At 39.3% G+C, this 17,566-nt stretch overlaps 1 protein-coding gene across 2 annotated transcripts; it reads left to right on the plus strand.

Annotated features, from left to right (window-relative positions):
- Positions 1–11: 11 nt before the first annotated feature.
- On the plus strand, positions 12–17,346 carry NSMCE1 (NSE1 component of SMC5/6 complex). Of its 2 annotated transcripts, XM_076351021.1 has the most exons (8): positions 17–116; positions 1,226–1,369; positions 11,586–11,707; positions 12,930–13,007; positions 14,358–14,504; positions 15,483–15,599; positions 16,509–16,629; positions 17,097–17,346. In XM_076351021.1, the coding sequence occupies exons 2-8, from the start codon at positions 1,252–1,254 to the stop codon at positions 17,171–17,173; spliced, it is 780 nt and encodes a 259-aa protein (XP_076207136.1). In that variant the 5' UTR covers positions 17–116; positions 1,226–1,251; the 3' UTR covers positions 17,174–17,346. The 2 variants fall into 2 exon arrangements, with proteins under 2 accessions (XP_076207137.1, XP_076207136.1); XM_076351022.1 differs by lacking the exon at positions 12,930–13,007 and having other exon boundaries at positions 12–116.
- Positions 17,347–17,566: the final 220 nt, after the last annotated feature.

A 17,566-nucleotide genomic window follows, 5' to 3' on the forward strand; every position in this document is an offset into this window, starting at 1 on the left:
GAGGGGCGGGCACTGCCGGGCCCCGGCCCGCCTGCTGCTGAGTCGATCGATGGCAGGCGGTTGAAGCGATCACCGAGCTGCCGAGCGTGGAAGGCAGCGGCGCCAGAGGCCGGCGGGTGAGGCGGACTGGGAGAGCGGGGGGGGGGTCGGCGGGGCGAGCGCCCGGAGGCCTCGGGGGAGGTAGGCCTCGGCAGGGCCGCGAAGGTTGCGGGCGGCGGGGACGGGGCGGTTTGTCGGACGGTTGCCCGTGGCTTCACCGGTGGGCTGCGGCCGGCGGCAGGCCCGAGGCCGAGCGGGCGGTGAAGCGGCGATGGCCGGGGCGGGCCGGGGCTCGGCCAGAGGCCGTCGGTCGCTCTGTGAGTCTGAGTGAGGAAGAAAGCTGCCACGAATTAAGAAAGCTGATGAGGAAGCTCTTTCCCGTTTTCCCTTGGGCAGCTTCCAGCGCGCATCGGTCTAACAGCGTGCCCGCGTCGGCATCTCCCGCGCCAGGGCAGCTGCGGGGGCCTGGGGTGCGCTGGGGCTTTACGCCTGGGCAGGTGGGAGCGGTGAAGAGCAGCAGCGTGCTGGGCTCTGTTCTCCCGAGCGCGTCCGCGGGCTCGGCGCTGCTGGCCGGGGACCGTCCGTGTGCCAGGGCGGGGTGGAAGAGCGAGGCTTTAAAATTTCAGCACGCACCAGCTTTTCTCAGTTTGGTCCGTTATTTGGTCCTTTAGCTTGGAGGGGTCTGGAAGTCTGGAAGCTTCTTTTTTCTTGTGGACTGTTAACGATTATTTGGCTGCGGTGGTCAAGGAATTTCTTGAGATGCTTTTATTTAGTTCTGATGTTCTTCAGAACATTTAGAGGAGGATCTTCTGTCTGAAGTAAGTTACACTCTAATTAGACAAATTATTAGGATATGTAGTAAGCAGAAGCATCTAACACAAAACTATGCAAGGTGTTCTGTTGATTGTTACACATACAACACTACTATTTTTGGTTTGGGGGTATGATAGCGCAATGTCTACGTTGTTTTATCCTATAGCTAAAATTAGTTGGGCTTTATCTTTTGCATCCTTCTCCTGGAACCTTGGAGTTAGTCACCATTGGTATTCTGAGAACAACCTGGAGGATCTGCTTTTTTGCCCTGATTCAATGTTAGAGAGTTTAATTGAAATCTTATGTATGCTTGGACTATGTATTTTTAATTTGCGTGAACATGTGCATTAATTCCAGCTTATACCTCTTGCAGCATTTGAAGCCTGGTGGAATATTGCGATGGCAGCTCAGATGACTGATGCTCATCGACGGTTCTTGCAGGTCCTGATGTCTCATGGGATAATGGAAGGCTCAGAGGCTAGGAAATTACACAGGTGCTCCTGTGAAATCCATCAAGGTGTGTGTTTCTTTTGGAGAAAAAGTAGGGAGATGGAAGAATTACTTTTTTTCCTGGTGCAGCTTACAAATAATTAGATTTCTGAAAAGCATACACTATCTAAAAAAAAGTTTAAAAACTTTAATGATGTGAGTGTTCTCTCCCTTTCCTAAAAGATAAATAACACAGCAATGAGGAAATAAGCTTTAATCAGGTCAGACTCATACAGAGCAATTTCTATTTTAGCAAAGATGTTTTTTATAGGTTATACATTTAAAAAAAATTTTTTTTGACACTGATAGTATCACCAAAAATCAGGAATAAAACTCCTTAACACTGGGTGTATTAAAGAGCAGGCATTACTTTATTCGGCTGGGTGCATGGGGCATCTTTCCTCCTAGCATGCACACCATATGTTGCATCAACCGTCCCTTGTATGGCTCTTCGATATACATATTCATAATAATTTCTTGGAATAATCGTACATATTCATTATGTTTCTAAGAACTAATTATAATATCTGCATAGTCTTTCACGCATGCGTTTTGAGTCCTTAGGAGCATCTGCAGGTGTCTTAGGTGGTCTCTTGTGGTCTTTGCAGGAGGTGAACTTTTCTTGAACCTTTGGGCTCCTTCTCCTCATTTGGAGAATTGGCTCATCACTGCCGTTTGCCACAGTTTTGGTTGTCCTTGTCTGGTTTCTGCTAGTACTTATCTATCTCATGATGTGCTCATTAGCTTTGGCCTTGTATGTGATGTGCTCATTAGCTTTGGCCTTGTATGTTTGACACATGCTTGATTAATCCAGCAGTTTATCTTACAAGTATTTACAACAATAGTGCTGAAATTTCCAGAATGTTTTCCTTCATACTTACTTGGAAAGATTTCCTTTGGAATATAATATGAAGTGTATGCTGTTATCCATCTTGAGTAAATCTGTCACATCTGACTGATTACATGGTCAGCTGGTTAGTTTTAATATATGCTATACCAAGCTGAATTTTATGGCACACGTAACAAAAATTTGGTTGTATACTATCAAATCTGTCTGAAGTTCATGTTCAAACTTAAATAGTACAGAAACGTGTAATCAACTTGATAAGGATTTTTTTCAGAGATCTGTATTTCATCTTCACTAATCTTGAAAATGTGGGCACAAACCAAAATAAAGCTGTAATGAGTGATGTGTTTAGCACTAATTAATCAGTAGGTATTAGATGTGTCAGTTGCTTGTTCCCAGAAAATAGTGAAAGAATAAAATACCTCTATTTTCATCTTTTCCTTATTTATGAACAAAATTGAAAAGGACAAGGAAGGTGTAAGAACAAAAAGTGCCATTTAAAAGGAAACACCCAAATGCTGTTCAAATTAGTGGTTTTAAACCATTACTGTTGAAAGGCAGATAACTCCAGCAAATGTTGTTTAAATGACACATTCTGAGATCTAATACGCACTGAATATATGTCTCAAGTTATTTTCTAGTTCTCTAGTATTTATGACTTTAAAAATAAAAGCCTTCTTAACAGTTATTTAGTTAGTCAGTTCAGGATATCTGTGTGAGTCTGTTGAGAGCTGAACCAATAAGTGCAGGGGAACTGAACTATTCAGTTGCTGGTGGCTAACTGGGACGGTAACTTTAGCATCACAATTGCTAACTATTCTTTCTCTCTGTTAAGAGAGAAGAGACTGTAGTCACTGATGCACACAATCTGTTGTGAACTCCTCTTGCTTTGTTGCCACAAGTGGAGTCCTTTCTGGGTGGTGGCACTTTTGATGTATTTTTCCTTAGTTAAAAGGAGTCAAGCAGACTCCATAGGTTTTCAAACTCTCTTGAGCCAAAAGAGCTTATTTCAGCATCTGCCCAAATTTCTGTCTGAAAAAAGTGGAAGTGTGGAAAAATAGAATCATAGAATCATTAAGGTTGGAAAAGACCTTTAAGATCATCAAGTCCAACCGTCAACCCAACACCACCATCCCCACTCAACCATGTCCCTAAGCGCCTCGTCTACACGTCTTTTAAATACCTCCAGGGATGGGGACTCCACCACTTCCCTGGGCAGCCTGTTCCAATGTTTAACCACTCTTTCAGTAAAGAAATTTTTCCTCATGTCCAATCTAAACCTCCCCTGGCGCAACTTGAGGCCATTTCCTCTCGTCCTATCGCTAGTTACTTGGGAGAAGAGACCAACACCCACCTCGCTACAACCTCCTTTCAGGGAGTTGTAGAGAGCGATGAGGTCTCCCCTCAGCCTCCTTTTCTCCAGGCTAAACAACCCCAGTTCCCTCAGCCGCTCCTCATCAGACTTGTTCTCCAGACCCCTCACCAGCCTCGTTGCCCTTCTCTGGACACGCTCCAGCACCTCCGATGTCCTTCTTGTAGTGAGGGGCCCAAAACTGAACACAGTATTTGAGGTACGGCCTCACCAGGGCCGAGTAGAGGGGCACGATCGCTTCCCTAAACGTTGCTTTTTACAGGTTTACTCCTGTATTTGTGAGAACCAAGCCACTGTGATTTGTAAAAGAATTTATCATAAATGCTAGAGATGGCCTAAGCCAATAGCATGGCTATAATGAGTTTACTGTGTGTTAAGAACACAGGACCTTAAGAAAAAAAACTTCACAGCTAGATCATGTTTTCAGTGTGCAGGATCAGTGAGCTGTACTGCAGTGAGAGCTGATAGAGTTATTATTCATTAGGAAGGTTTATTTAATATAAGGCTTTAGAAAAAATGGCTCCATTGCAACTGCTGCCTACCAAGCATTTGGTATTTTTTCTGCATAGCGACAGTTGATGTGTAATGGAAAAGTTTGTGAAATTACACAGATACAGTGTGGGAGTTTTAACTGTTGCAGTTTAATTAAATGCTCCCTTAGGAAAGCTTTTTATCACATTGGGAGGCAAAAGGATGTTAAACTTGACTCATTGAATAGAACACTTCCTCCCCCCCATTTATTTTATGAACAAAAGAACCAGCGATTTGACAAACCCATCCTTGCTAGGGGCAATGTTAACAGTATCACAATTTACGAGATCACAGTAATAGCATTTTTATGAGGAAACAGCTGACTGGACTGTTTCTAGATGAAGCTCTGATTTTGATGTTGTTTCTTCAAACACATCTTAATACCGCTTAGTGCAATCTGAACAATAACTTTCAAATTGGATCAAAGCTAATGTTACTAAAACTAGCTTATTTGAATTAATTCCTTTCTCCTGCAGGTTGTAAGCCTTACATAACAAGGCGGTCTCCTCTCTATGACATTGGTTTCCTTAAATACAAAAGGATAAAAAAGCTGCGTCAAATGAAGTCAAGTCATACAGCCTGTGCAGCCTCTGAGCAAAGCGATCTGAAAACTTTCCCTCCTGGTGTTTGGCACATTCTCTTGTTCTGGTTTATTTCAAAATCCTAAGCCTTTTGGCCAGGAGACACCTTATGTTTTGTGTATCACCTGCATGCTTCCTGTTAGCAGACAAGCGTCTATGCTAAAATCCACACACAGCTCTGAAGGAAAAGCTCCAAACATCTATCGAAGTGCTGCGTAGGACCACTAGAAAGTGTACAATTCAGTTAGGATACAAATTGCAGGCTTGTTGAGGAAGGTTATTATAATTGCTAATGCTTTTTTTACTGGAATCTCTTAATGCATGCTGTTTCTGTCTGCATTGTGTTATGGCTTCTCCAGTTATGAAACACATTATAGTAAAAACTTAAGTGCAAAGTTAAAGACATCTTGCTGATCTCTAGCATTGTATAATAGCTAAGGTACCATGACATCGTCAGCATCCTTTCTGGGGTGGCTTTGTGTGTTGTCTGTGGGTGCAAGCTGGCTTTTCCTTTGTTTGTGTAGTTAGGGAAATGGTAGTATCTGAGTTGGCTGTTGTTGGATCCCTTTACAAGACACTGTCTGTGGGAGGAGAATATGTAGAATATTATTCTGACCCTGACCCCAGCCTGAAATCAGGAAACAGTAAAAATAGGAGAGTTTGTAGTTATTTTTCCTGCTGTTTTCCAAGCCAGCTGAAGTTCTTTAATAACTGAAGCTCTGGGTTTACACTACTCTAAATAGTACATACGGCTGGAAAGATGGTGCCTCTCCCCTGGAAAACACATTTCTCTCTGTAATAGCATGGCTTTTTTTTTTTTTTTTTTAAACGGATCATGGAATAAATATTGAGATTCATGTGCTTTCTATCCCTTGATAGACTTCCAAGTTTATCTATTTTTTCTTGGATTCAGCACATCTTCATTTGATGAGTATTTAAATATAATAATATTAGGTATTTTTGTGACCAGCATTTTATTTTCCAAAGACATGGTCATTCACAAGAGTTTTCTTTGCCACATTCTTCACGGCCAGAAGGTTAACAGAAAACACAGATATATTTTCTTTTGCTATATTTTTGATGGACCTAAGGATAATTTGGAGGGACAAAATCAGGTTGCCTTTGAAACCAATGGCCGTATTTACTGAAGGACAATATTAGGTGATATTTATACAATTACTTATAAAATGTAACTGTATATGAAGTTACAGTGAAGTTCATTAGAAAAATGGCTGATACAGTCTGTATATGAAAGGATGTTTAGAAAAATGGAAGAATGAGAGAAAACTGCTTTTTTCTTGTCTATTTGGATGTACAGAAGGAGTGTATTGATTAACCATTCATTAACGTGGATTGTATCAGACTGGCTTTTGTCTAACTATGTTTTGTATTTTATTTAACTGGCTTGGTAGCTGAACTCAGAAGAAAGTAACTGTTAGTGTCAACTTTAGTCTACAGTCATGCCAATTTCTTAAGCAGAATATATTTTGTGCTTGGCCGTTGAAAGACCCGCTAAATAAATTACATGTGAGAAACAGGGATTCATAGAATAAGCAAGCATTTTTGCTTTACATGTTTTGTATGTCTTTTAGTATTTAGTATTCTAGGAAAAGCCCCAGCAGCTGCTCCTATGTGTGACCCAGTATGCTCATTATGCTTCTATCTTGTCTGCAAAGTTCAGCTAGAGCTTAGGGGAATTTTTCTTATCTGTGGTGGAATTTGCAGATAACAATTTGTTTGAAGTCTATGTTTTATGTTACCAGAGAAGTGTTTGCATTGCAAAACAACAGAAAAATCCACTGTACTGTTGTTTTGATATTTTGCTTTATAGTGCATCAAATACGTCAAAACTAGAAAAACAAAACATGGCTCTTGGCTCCTCAAACTAGGCATTTTTGTGTAGACAATGAAGAACATCACAAAGCACTGACAGAAAAGGGACTGGGGGAGATGAGTGGGAGTATAGACAGTGAGATCACACAATTCCTCAGCAGTACTTTGCTATAATGTAGTGAATGCTTTTAAGTAAATGCACTTAAGTTATTTTTCTTACGTGTTGTGGGAGAAGTGAATGCCAAGGAAACGTTTCGGTGAGGATGAGATGAGGTTTTCTGGTGGATGGCTGTACCTTCTCCCATCTCACCTGCATCATATTGCCCATTACTAGTTCTGGAAGCCATGCTCCTGCCAGGCTTAGTAGTATTCTTGTATCTTGTCACAATGCTACCCACTCTACAGGGACTATTCTGTTTTTACTGTGGATTTGTATCTACTTATCCATAGAATTTAAGGTCAGAATGCAGTAATCTATTTTTGTGTCCCACGTAATGCAGGCCGTATTTTCTGCTAAATATTTTTTGCTGCAGATCAGATGCCTTGTAGCTGGATTGAAACATAAAATGTAGAGAAGCTTACCAATTACTCATTTAGATGTTCTGGTAATGAAGACTGACTATATCCCTTGGGTCAAAATTCAGCACTCCCTGTGTTAAGAAGACTGAAAAAAGATTGGATGTGTCAGTCTCAAGTTCTACTGAACGAGCACTGTAGCAGAGTGTAGGTGTTAGTCATTACTCAGGTAGCGGTTTAGTGGTTACAGTTTAAAACTGAAGTCTTGGCTATGAGTTCTTACTGAAGTTCATTAGAACTTTTCAAGTGTATCAACATTGCAGTGCTGGTGAAAATCCATCTGTGCCGTCTGAATAACTGAGTATTTTCCCCCCCTAAACTCCTTTGCAGTCTGATTGTTTTTGTTCTAGATTGTTGTGTTGCAGTATGCTACTAGAAGCAGCAACTTCTTCCCAGCGATTCTATTTTTTATGGGGAGGCTGAAACAGGTATCATAGACATATGTGTAGAAAGAAGTTTAATGTGAATGGTTTCATATGAGTTTAAAATAATGTAAAGCAGGATACATATAAAAAAATTAACAGTGAATGACATAGTCATTCCATAGTTCAAATGTCATTAAGCTCTCTGAGGCAGGGATTGCCTGGTTTTATGTATTTATGTATAATACCTTGTGCTATTACAAGGAAGTGTTCTGGCTTGTTTTTGATGTTGTTAAACAGAAGGAAAAAAAAAGGTATTGTACAACATGCTGCTGCGAAGTGTAATTAAGAATGTTTTGTTTTTAAAGAACTTTGTAAACGTGCTTTTAGTTTCTCTTACAGGTAATGGTCCTGTTGCTTCAGTTTTTTCTAGCTATAATGAAGTTAGATGGCAGCATTTTCAAATCCTGATAGGAAGCTTCTTATTATATTAATCACCTTAGTACTAAGAGAGTAACTGAAGGAAATGGGGGAAAAAAAACCCCAAACCCCACCACATTTTTTTCCTCAAAGAAATTAACTTTTCTGAATGTTTTATTCTTCTGTGAAATGAAAACTGAGCATCGGTGACTTAAAATACAAAGTAATTTGTCATGTTATTCTTCATGGTTTGTTCTAGTTTTTTGTTTAATTCGGAAGTTTGCAAACTGATTAACTATGCCAAAAGGTGTTGTATAGTTATTAGTTTTTTAAATATGGTTTGATCTTGAAAATCAGCTGTAAATATCAACACTGGTCGTCAGTGGCTTATATTACATCTGCTCAGTGTCATCAAAGTAGAAGAAAAACATGACATCTTTGTAATGCTACTTCGCAGACTACAATTGTACTTCTGCTTAATCTTCTGGTTACAGAGAACATGGAAGCTGAAGTACATAGATATGTGTTGTGGTTTAACCTCAGTCGGCAACTGAGGACCACACAGCCGCTCGCTCACTCCCCGCCCCCCCCCCGTTGGGATGGGGGAGAGAATTGGAAGAGCACAAGTGAGAAAAACTCGTGGGTTGAGATAAAAACAGTTTAATAATTGAAATAATAGTAATATAATAATAATAATACACAAAACAAGTGATGCACAGTACAATTGCTCACCACCCGCCGACCGATGCCCAGCCAGTCCCCGAGCAGCGGCCCCCCCCGGCCAGCTTTCCCCCAGTTTATGTACTGAGCATGACGGCACATGGTATGGAATGTCCCTTTGGCCAGTTTGGGTCAGCTGTGCTGGCTGTGCCCCCTCCCAGCTTCTTGTGCACCTCCAGCCTTCTCAGTCGGTAGAGCATGGGAAACTAAAAAGTCCTTGGCTAGTGTAAGCACTACCTAGCAACAACTAAAACATCGGTGTGTTATCAACTTAGTTCTCATCCTAAATCCAAAACGCAGCAGTGTACCAGCTACTAGGAAGGAAATTAACTCTATCCCTGCCAAAACCAGGACAATATGATAACTATGTGTTTAGGTTTTATGAGTAAAGGTCCTATCTCGTGTCTTTTAAAACATTCACTTAGCTTATTTGTAGTCTTTTGCTGTAAACAAGGGAGCTCTAATTTTATAACCGTGCCAGTCTATTTTTAAATTTATCATGAAGCTGTGGCATCTCAGACTAATCTAAGTAATAAAGATTCCTGTTGTTTCCTTGTCTTTAAGCAAGAAAGTTTAAAACAATGCCTGTTGAAAAGTGATAATTAACCAAGAGTGTAAGTTTGTTTGTTATGCTACCTGCTGTTTAGTTTGCATACAGACACATTCAGAAAAGTTTATGGTTTCTCTGAGCACCTCTGCTTTATCTTCAGTGAGGGATCTGTTCAGCATTTCTGTGGAAAATATTTGAGTTTATTAAGTTTGTTTAAATTTAGGAGAAAAAAAACCACCAAAACCCCAAAGCCCCAGAATATTTGTGTTCCATTTATTTACTGTTTGCTGTTTCCTATTTGCTCATCTGCTATCTGTCATTGAATTGAAATAATTTCTTCTAAAGAAAATGCTCCCAAGCAGTGTTCCAGGGTAACACATCATGAGCTCTCTTTCTAATGCTGTCATGTGTTATCTTCATTAAGACTTCAGGGCTGAGAATTTTTCATTGACAGAAAGAATAATACCTGGTTCCTGCATATACTTGGTTTTAAATGCTATGAACAACTTTGTTCTGTTCATAATTGGGTACTGGAATAGCAATTTGCTTTAATTTTATTTGACTGAAAACAGATTACAATAAGTACATCTGTGATATAGTATTGGTTGAGATTGCATTTTATGCCCTAGAGAAGGAAATAATTTATTTCTGTTACAAAAATTAATTTACAGCAATTGTAACTAAGTCTTAGTTGTTTGTTTTTTTTTTTTTTAAGGTACTACATTTTACAGGGGAAGTTACTGGAAATTAAGACTTTTCAAAGAGTTTAATCCAGTATTTTGGAAGTAGGGTAGTCCTGGCTCTAATATGCATCTAACATACTCATGTTACAGCAAGGTCTTCTTAAATACAGTCTTTCGAAGTAGTACTGACACCTCTGAGATATTTTACCAGAAGAAAGAAGGACAAAGAGATTTCTGTACACACATAATCAGAATATGAAGATTGTGGATACTTACTGAATGAAGATCACATTAGTTTGTCTAATTTCTCATCAAATCTGTTGACAATAATTAACTTCTTTTCAGTAGTAATGTTATTTGAATAAACAGTTTCTATCCAATCAGTTGCTATGGCTGCCTGCACAAGAACTGTTTCATAGAGGTAACTTACAAGCTTTTGCAAATAGTAAAGGGCATTTATTATTCATCCTGAGTCGAACTGTAAATTGACGAACTTTTCAGATGTTAAAATTGTTAAGTGCAGCTTTTGGTGTGGTCTGTCCCCTGTTCATTTTTTATGGAGAGTTTATATCCCTTTTTTTCACAGAAGATCTACTAGAGCAGCCATTCATCTCACATTAAAATGTTACAGCTGATGTACAAAAGAATATTCTTCTGTTATCTTTCATCTTACCCTCTTTTAGATCTGTCAGCAACACTCCTTGGCTTTGATGTATGCAGAGTGTTTCTTGCTGACAGGTGCCAGGCAGGTGGCACGACAGTTTGACAAAATTATACTTAAATATTATACTTTATTATTGTTCTTGCTGTTTGTCGGTTTTGTTCACTTAAGGAGTCTTATTGATCAGAATCATGAACTTTCTGGGCAGGAGCATCCTGTGACTGATGTTTTTGCATTGTACTACACTATAAAGTATAGTGGGGTTTTGAGAGTGGGACCTCTGTCTGATGCTGTTACACAAGCGATTGACTCTTACAACTGAGAATAGTATTGAGTTAGCAATAACTGGTAGTATTTTTGAGACATCAATCATTTTTCTAAAGTTAGGAGCTGTTACTTAACTCTGCTTTCTAAAGCCTGGCCTGCTGAAGTCAACAGGAGTTTTGCCACTGACATAATTTTGTTTTGGATGGAAACTCTTGAGGGTGTGTGCTGTTGCCGTGCAAGCAAAAGCTGTAGCACGTGCTTCTACAGAATGACTCCAAAGTCCATCTTTATTATGTCTATGATAGAACTTCTGCTAGTATTTAATTTGTTTGTAGAACGTGACACAAGATACTACCTGTATTTCTACAATGCTAGAGTTCTAAGTTTTCTGGCATGTAACTTGGTCATTTAGATGCCATTAATTTGTGAAACAGAACACAAAGAAACAAGGAATCCCTTGTGTGTAAAAGGAAGCAAGTATATTTTTGTATTGTGCATAATAATTTTTCCTGCTCATGTTTTATTTTCAATTCAACTTAGTTCAAGTCACTGTAATTAATGGATTAATGTGGTGGGTTCCATACAGTGACGCAGAATGTCTGGACTCTGTCTCTAAACTCTGACTTTCAAGGAGCTGAGCTTCTCTGAAGGCTAGTAGTCAGCAGCACAAGAAAATGATAATGTCTGCTGAATATAACAGACCCGTTTGAATTCTTCCTCACTAACTTTTAGCTCTTTTACCTAGGAAAAAATGTTTCGGCAGATAAAACAGACAAAAGATCTGCCTGATGTGTAGTTGTTTGGGGTTTTTGTGTATGTGCTTTTTCTTATTTATTTTCAGTCTACTACGCGCATGATAAACTGGATGATTTCATCAGTACTGTTAACAGCCATCTACAGCCTTTGTTTATGCAGATCCGGAAAGGAATGTCGGAAGGTGATGGGAAAGCACATTATGCTTTAGTAAGTATGTGATGTGCTGCCATCGCGTGGTTTGGTTTCTCATGACTAGTGCACGGATAGCAAAGGGAGCCTCCCATGTCTCTCCAACTTAACCTTTGAATAACATGCCAATGAAAAGTCTGCACACCTTCCGATTGTAAATTGGCAAAAAAATCTAGCTGTATCTGTGCATAATAAACATAAGGCTGCCCTAAGTGCCGTCTTTGGATGTTAGAAAGATTGAGTTACCTAGGGTCCTTTTCCTACAGTATATCTGTAATAGAACTGCTATTCAGAGAAAACAGAGAGAATCTAGAACTATAGGCTGCATGTGCCAGCAGGCTTCTTCCTCTTGGTGGTATCTTGTGTGGTTTATGCAGGGCTGTTCCACTGTTATGCTGGCAGCTGCTGTAGAAGCTACTTGTAGGTAGAACACGGAAGTGGTAGGATAAACTGCCAACAGCCTAGGTGCGTGGAAATGGAACATGGCAGCAAGGACTACAGCAGCGTCCTATTTATTCAGCATAAACATTGCTTAAGTGCTGAAGCGAGATTTCTTTTTCACAGGAGACTTTCTTTCTCAAGAGGAATTTTTAAGCTAGAAAACATGGAGAGCCCTCCAACTTTAGTTTTCTTTTTCTCTTACTCAAAAATCAACCTAGCATAAAAGGGTTGCTAAGGAATGGCCTATAAAGTTTCCCTAGATGCTCTGAAATGTGCATGTTGGAGAGGGAAGGTTATATAGTAATTTCAAAAGACCATACAGGAGGTATTCTAACATTAGCTGCTGCTTTTAACCTTTCTGGGTCATTAAGTTGAGCTAGTAATAAATAGCAGTAGCACGTGCAATAAGAATATGAAATATCAGTAACTGTTTTTCAAGTGAAACAAAAATGTGTATTATAACATAGTTACTGCTACTGTCCAGCACAGTATCTGGGTGTAATATCTTTAATATTCTATATTAGTTCTATAGGGGGGAGGTGGGATTGTTTAAGAACTTGGGCTGGACAGAGGCAGCTGTGGAGAACATGTGGCTGGAAGATCAGGGGTTGTAAAGAAAGGACTCGAGTACCATTGAGTGCCATCTTTAAGGAACAGCCTCTTTCATGACACTTAAAGAAATGACATTTCTGTTAATTGTGAGATGATGTATTCTTTACCCCCCAAGGATCTTTTACAATTTATGGTGTAGAAATACAAAGGCAATTTGATTTCAGTTTAAGTATTTTTTTTTTGGTAGGTGAATTTGGCAGAAACTGAGATAACTAAAATGGCATCTGACTATACAGAAAATGAATTAGAATTGTTCAGAAAAACAGTAAGTATGTCAGTTATTAGTTAGTAAATCACATTATTTGTGAAGGTACCATCTTAAAATGAATGGAAATGGAAATGAATGGAGATGTGGTTCAGGAACTAGTTGCCATCTTACCTAAGTTTATCCCAAATCAAATGGGAGGGTGGGGATGGGAGTATATGCAAGTAATGATTCTCTGTTGAAAGTCAGTTACCGGTATACTGAAATCCAAAATAGGGGAGTGCTCCTTGGAGTTAGTGACTTGACATATCTGCTTTTAGTTAAACAATCAACTTTCTTCAGGATTTTCAGCTGTGATTGCTGAATTTTTCACTGGCTTCAGTAATCTAGTAATATACAGTAGATTTTAATGCTAATAACATACAAGTTGGATTTGCTGATTTGAACAGAAACATTTGTCTATTGTTACTGCTTAGCCAATTAATTCTGTGTTTAACAAACTACTCAGAATGCTGCTTTTTAAACAAGAAAACATACACTTGAGAATTTTTTAAAGTTTTAAATAGGACTATTGGGCTGAGATTCCAGGACATTTGATGTCTAATTTCTTATCAACAACCACTAATGTGAGTTGTGATCATAGCTATGTATCTTGCATGTTTTAGTGAATTGTTCTCATAGTGTCTTGAACTTTGAGGACTTAATTTCTCCAGCCACTAGACTTCCCCCCCACCTCCTGAAAATAAAATTTTCTGTATAAACTGGAAAGAGAGGTGTATTGACTATTCTGTGACAGCTGCAAAAGTCTAATCTACATGGATAGTACCCAGAGATATCCCTGCCCTCTCCTATTATTGGTGAAGTACCTATACAGCCATGTCGACGCTGCAGAGATGGCACTGTTGTGGCACGTATTACTACTGGCATAAAAACTCTGCATGCTGCTCTGTGATAATGAGCAGCAGGAATGTTTCCAATGAGAATTTCTTTGAAGATTAGTAATACTGCTACAACCTTCAAGTGCCAGGTAGGTTCAGCAGTACTAACAGCTCCAGAGTGGACAAACTTACTTTAGTAGTGAGAGATTTTTCCTCAGAAGAACCTTGACAAAGAGCAGATAAAAAGAAACAGAACTGTCATCCCTGAGCATGCTCAAGGGTCCCTGAATGCAGCTTCATTTAGGCAGCACTGTACAGTTCTATTTGTGGAAATGTTTTCTTGGCAAAGATTAAAACTGTCAAGGTAACAATGATTGTTTCAGCTTTTGGCCTTTGTTTTACAGTTCTGGTTCAAGCCATATACTGTAGTATCTCTCATATGTATGGATCCTAAAAAAGCTGCACATTACTATAAGGCATGTCTATCTAATTGCATGGGTTTTTTAATAGTTGAAAATGTTTCTTTCTGTAGATGGACCTAATCATTTTATCAGAAAATGGCTTTGCCTCTTCTACAGATATTTTAAACTTGGCTGACCAACTTAAGACAAAGAAAATGAAGAAAAAAGAAGCGGAACAAGTGCTGAAAGTTTTTGTGGAAGATAAGTGGCTCTCTGAGGTAACTGCTCTATCTTTTCAAGTGTTCGTATTCTAATAGGTCCAGCTATTATTTTCTTACAGATGTGATGGCTGAAACTGGAGCTGTTCTTTGATGAATGATGGCAAAAATGGTTTTGTGGGGCCTGTGCTTATTGCTGCTCCAGTGGTTTTTGCAGAAAAGGTAGTACATTTACAAGGAAAAAGTCCTTGGGTAGGTCTATACAGGATAACGTGGTTTCAGTTTCTTGTACCTGAGTTAGGTGGGTATGTGTGTACAGCTCTGCATTGCGACATACAGACATCCTTTGTACACAACAGCATGGCATACTTAAACTTGGAACAAGAGCTGGGGAAAACTTTCCAGGGTGATCAGTGCTGTTACTTACATTTAGAATATCCTGAAAAGCAATGAAGCCAAACATGTTGAAAACTCCTGTACCAGAAACACATGGGCTACTGTGCACGTTTTTAAATCTCCTTTACTTCATGAGGGAGAAATTGAGATTAACTTACCATGTGGACACTGCAGTTGCTTGCCAAGACAAGTGAGACCTCAATCCCTTTTCTCCTGGATTCTTTGCATCATAGATCTCCAACCTGTTGCCACACATTTTCTTATGTTAGAGTGATTTAGCAGAGATTTTCAAAGATACCTCAAGCAGTAAATGCCTAGATTTTGCTGAAAGTCAGAATTTCCGCTAATGTGCAAATGGAGGGTCCCAAAACTGTATGTCTTTGTTAAGGAGAGCATGCTTACTCATCTGTACCTTCCATGGACTAGATCTCTGCTAAAGGTGTGAGATCTTTATTCTGATCCTCTAAACAAATTTATTCTGCTACTACTTCAAGAGTATTTCGGCTTTGCATTATGTCGGTGTCAGCATGTTAGTTTCATGATGGCAGAAAAAAGTGGATGTCAAATACTTGCTAGCAGGTGGTTAGAAAAGTCAAAAAAAGTAAAAGGCATTAAAAGAAATTCCTTGTCTTGTTTCCTTAGAGAAATGGAGAATATACTCTGCATACTCGCTGCATAATTGAGATGGAACAATACATTCTCAGCAACTACCAAGATGTGGCAAGGAAGTGTAACATCTGTCACAGCCTTGCCATCCAGGTAACATTTGTTTTATTACCTCAGCAGGCATCTGCTGATGTATGTGGTCATAGCTGAAGTTTGCAATACTTTCCTTCGAGTATTGGGCAGGCCCCGGAAAATTCTGGTCTTGTAATCTGGTAATGCTGCTCATGTATATGAAGAAAATCCTTCCCCCCCCCCCCCAGTGTAGTTATTTTATCTTCTGTCTTTGGAAAAAAACTTGTCTTGGAGCAGTATCTTCAAGTATAAACTTGGAGAAAGAGAACTCGCCCAATGAGGTACATTATTGTGCTGTCTTGCTTTCCAAAGCCAGCAGGCTAGAGATGAACCCCTTATCCTTAAATAGGCATAACAGTTAAGTGTTGGCTATCTTATCTTTGGACCTTACAAATAGCAGTCTTCATGTGACACGTTCATCTTTGGTCCTGGGATTTTGGTTCAGGAACTGCTTGTGTCTTGGACTTCAGAATGAACACATACACTTATATATAGCATGCTAAAGTACTGTATTTTGATAGCTGGTAAGTTACCAGTTTAGTCTTGCATAAGTAGTTACAGCCTGAACTCCTATTCCAAAACTACTGCAGTCCCTTGCTCCTTGACCCTGCATCTTCTCATCTTCCCAACTAACATGCCTCCATGTTACTGTTTCCATCCCAGTTGGTCTCCTTTATTGCACCCAAATAGCTCAGTGTTGTTTGTCATTCAAGCTAAATTTTATCCATATAGAGAAATGGTATTTCCTAGTTTCCAGGAAAATACCTCCTTTTATCATTTACCAGCTTTGACTTTTGAGTATCCACCAACTGTACTATGTGAACCATTCTTTGGAATAAAGCATTGCATATCTGCCGCCCTTTGTAACAACTTTCTGTTAAACTGAAGGACAGGTTAGAAAGATTTTATTATCAACACTTCTGATTTCAGAGCCAAGTATGTGAATCCTGTGGAACTGGAATGCATTTACCTTGTGTCAGAAAGTACTTTAGAGCTCAGACTGAACCACGCTGTCCGCAGTGTAATGATTTCTGGTCTTGTGACATTCCAGGTACCAAGCAACCTATTTTAAAAAAAAATTTAGCGTAATAATACTAGAGAATGGACTGTGATATTCAGTGGCACTGCCTGTATTATTTATAACTGTAGTTGAGTATCAGTTATTTCTGACTTCAGTTGTATGTTTCAGACTGTAAACTATACATGGGCAACACTGAGCCCTGAAAGTGCAAGGATTATGCCTTATGGTCACTAGCAGATCCTCTGCATAGTGTTTCTAACAACAATAAAACGTGTGTGGGGGGGAGTAGGGAACAGACACAACGCATGACACTAAAACTTCTGTAAACACTGAGCTTCTAAGAAGAGCACAATCTCTTCAGAATTCCTCTATTTAGCCAGGGAAATTGGACATTCTGAACAAGAACATAGGAATATATAAAGCATTTTAAAAATCTGGAGGTTATACAGTATCATCCTTTTTTTGTGTCACTAACCTTTCTTTTGTTTTCTTTACAGGTATGAGTCGGATAGACTCCCAGTCACCATCAAAAACAGGGAGAGCAGAGAAGAGCTTCATTCTTGGCACTAGATGATGCTAGTGAAACTTGCTTTCAGTGAAATCTTTTTTCCCCACTCTTGCAGAATAGCCAGACTATATTGTATTCGTTACTAACAGTGCATTGTTCAGTGTACTTATTTTTTTCCTGAAGTTTTAAGAATCTTGCAATAAAGCTATCATTGACCTTCCTGTTCTCCTTTTTCACAATTATGCCTGTTGTCCCTTCTTTAGACACAGAAGAGTTTATCAAACATAAGGCCAGGTCACAAGCAGCTATGCTCAGTAAGAGAGGGAATATTCCCACAGCCAAAACAATTGGGAAGGAGTAGGACAAGACTTTTGGGGCAATGCCAGCTTATGTCTGCAAAGTGTTGAAAAAATTATCATCTTAAGATTCTTTTAGTTTTTAGTATTAGCACTTCACTCT

This window comes from Aptenodytes patagonicus, chromosome 13, assembly GCF_965638725.1.
Source record: "Aptenodytes patagonicus chromosome 13, bAptPat1.pri.cur, whole genome shotgun sequence".
Classification (NCBI taxonomy): Eukaryota; Metazoa; Chordata; class Aves; order Sphenisciformes; family Spheniscidae; genus Aptenodytes; species Aptenodytes patagonicus.

Coding starts and splice junctions, on each gene's coding strand:
- NSMCE1 (XM_076351021.1), top strand. CDS start 1,252: ATGGCAGCTCAGATGACTGATGCTCATCGACGGTTCTTGCAGGTCCTG. Junction 11,708..12,929: donor GGAAAGCACATTATGCTTTA/GTAAGTATGTGA, acceptor TTTTTTTGGTAG/GTGAATTTGGCAGAAACTGA. Junction 14,505..15,482: donor AAGATAAGTGGCTCTCTGAG/GTAACTGCTCTA, acceptor TTGTTTCCTTAG/AGAAATGGAGAATATACTCT.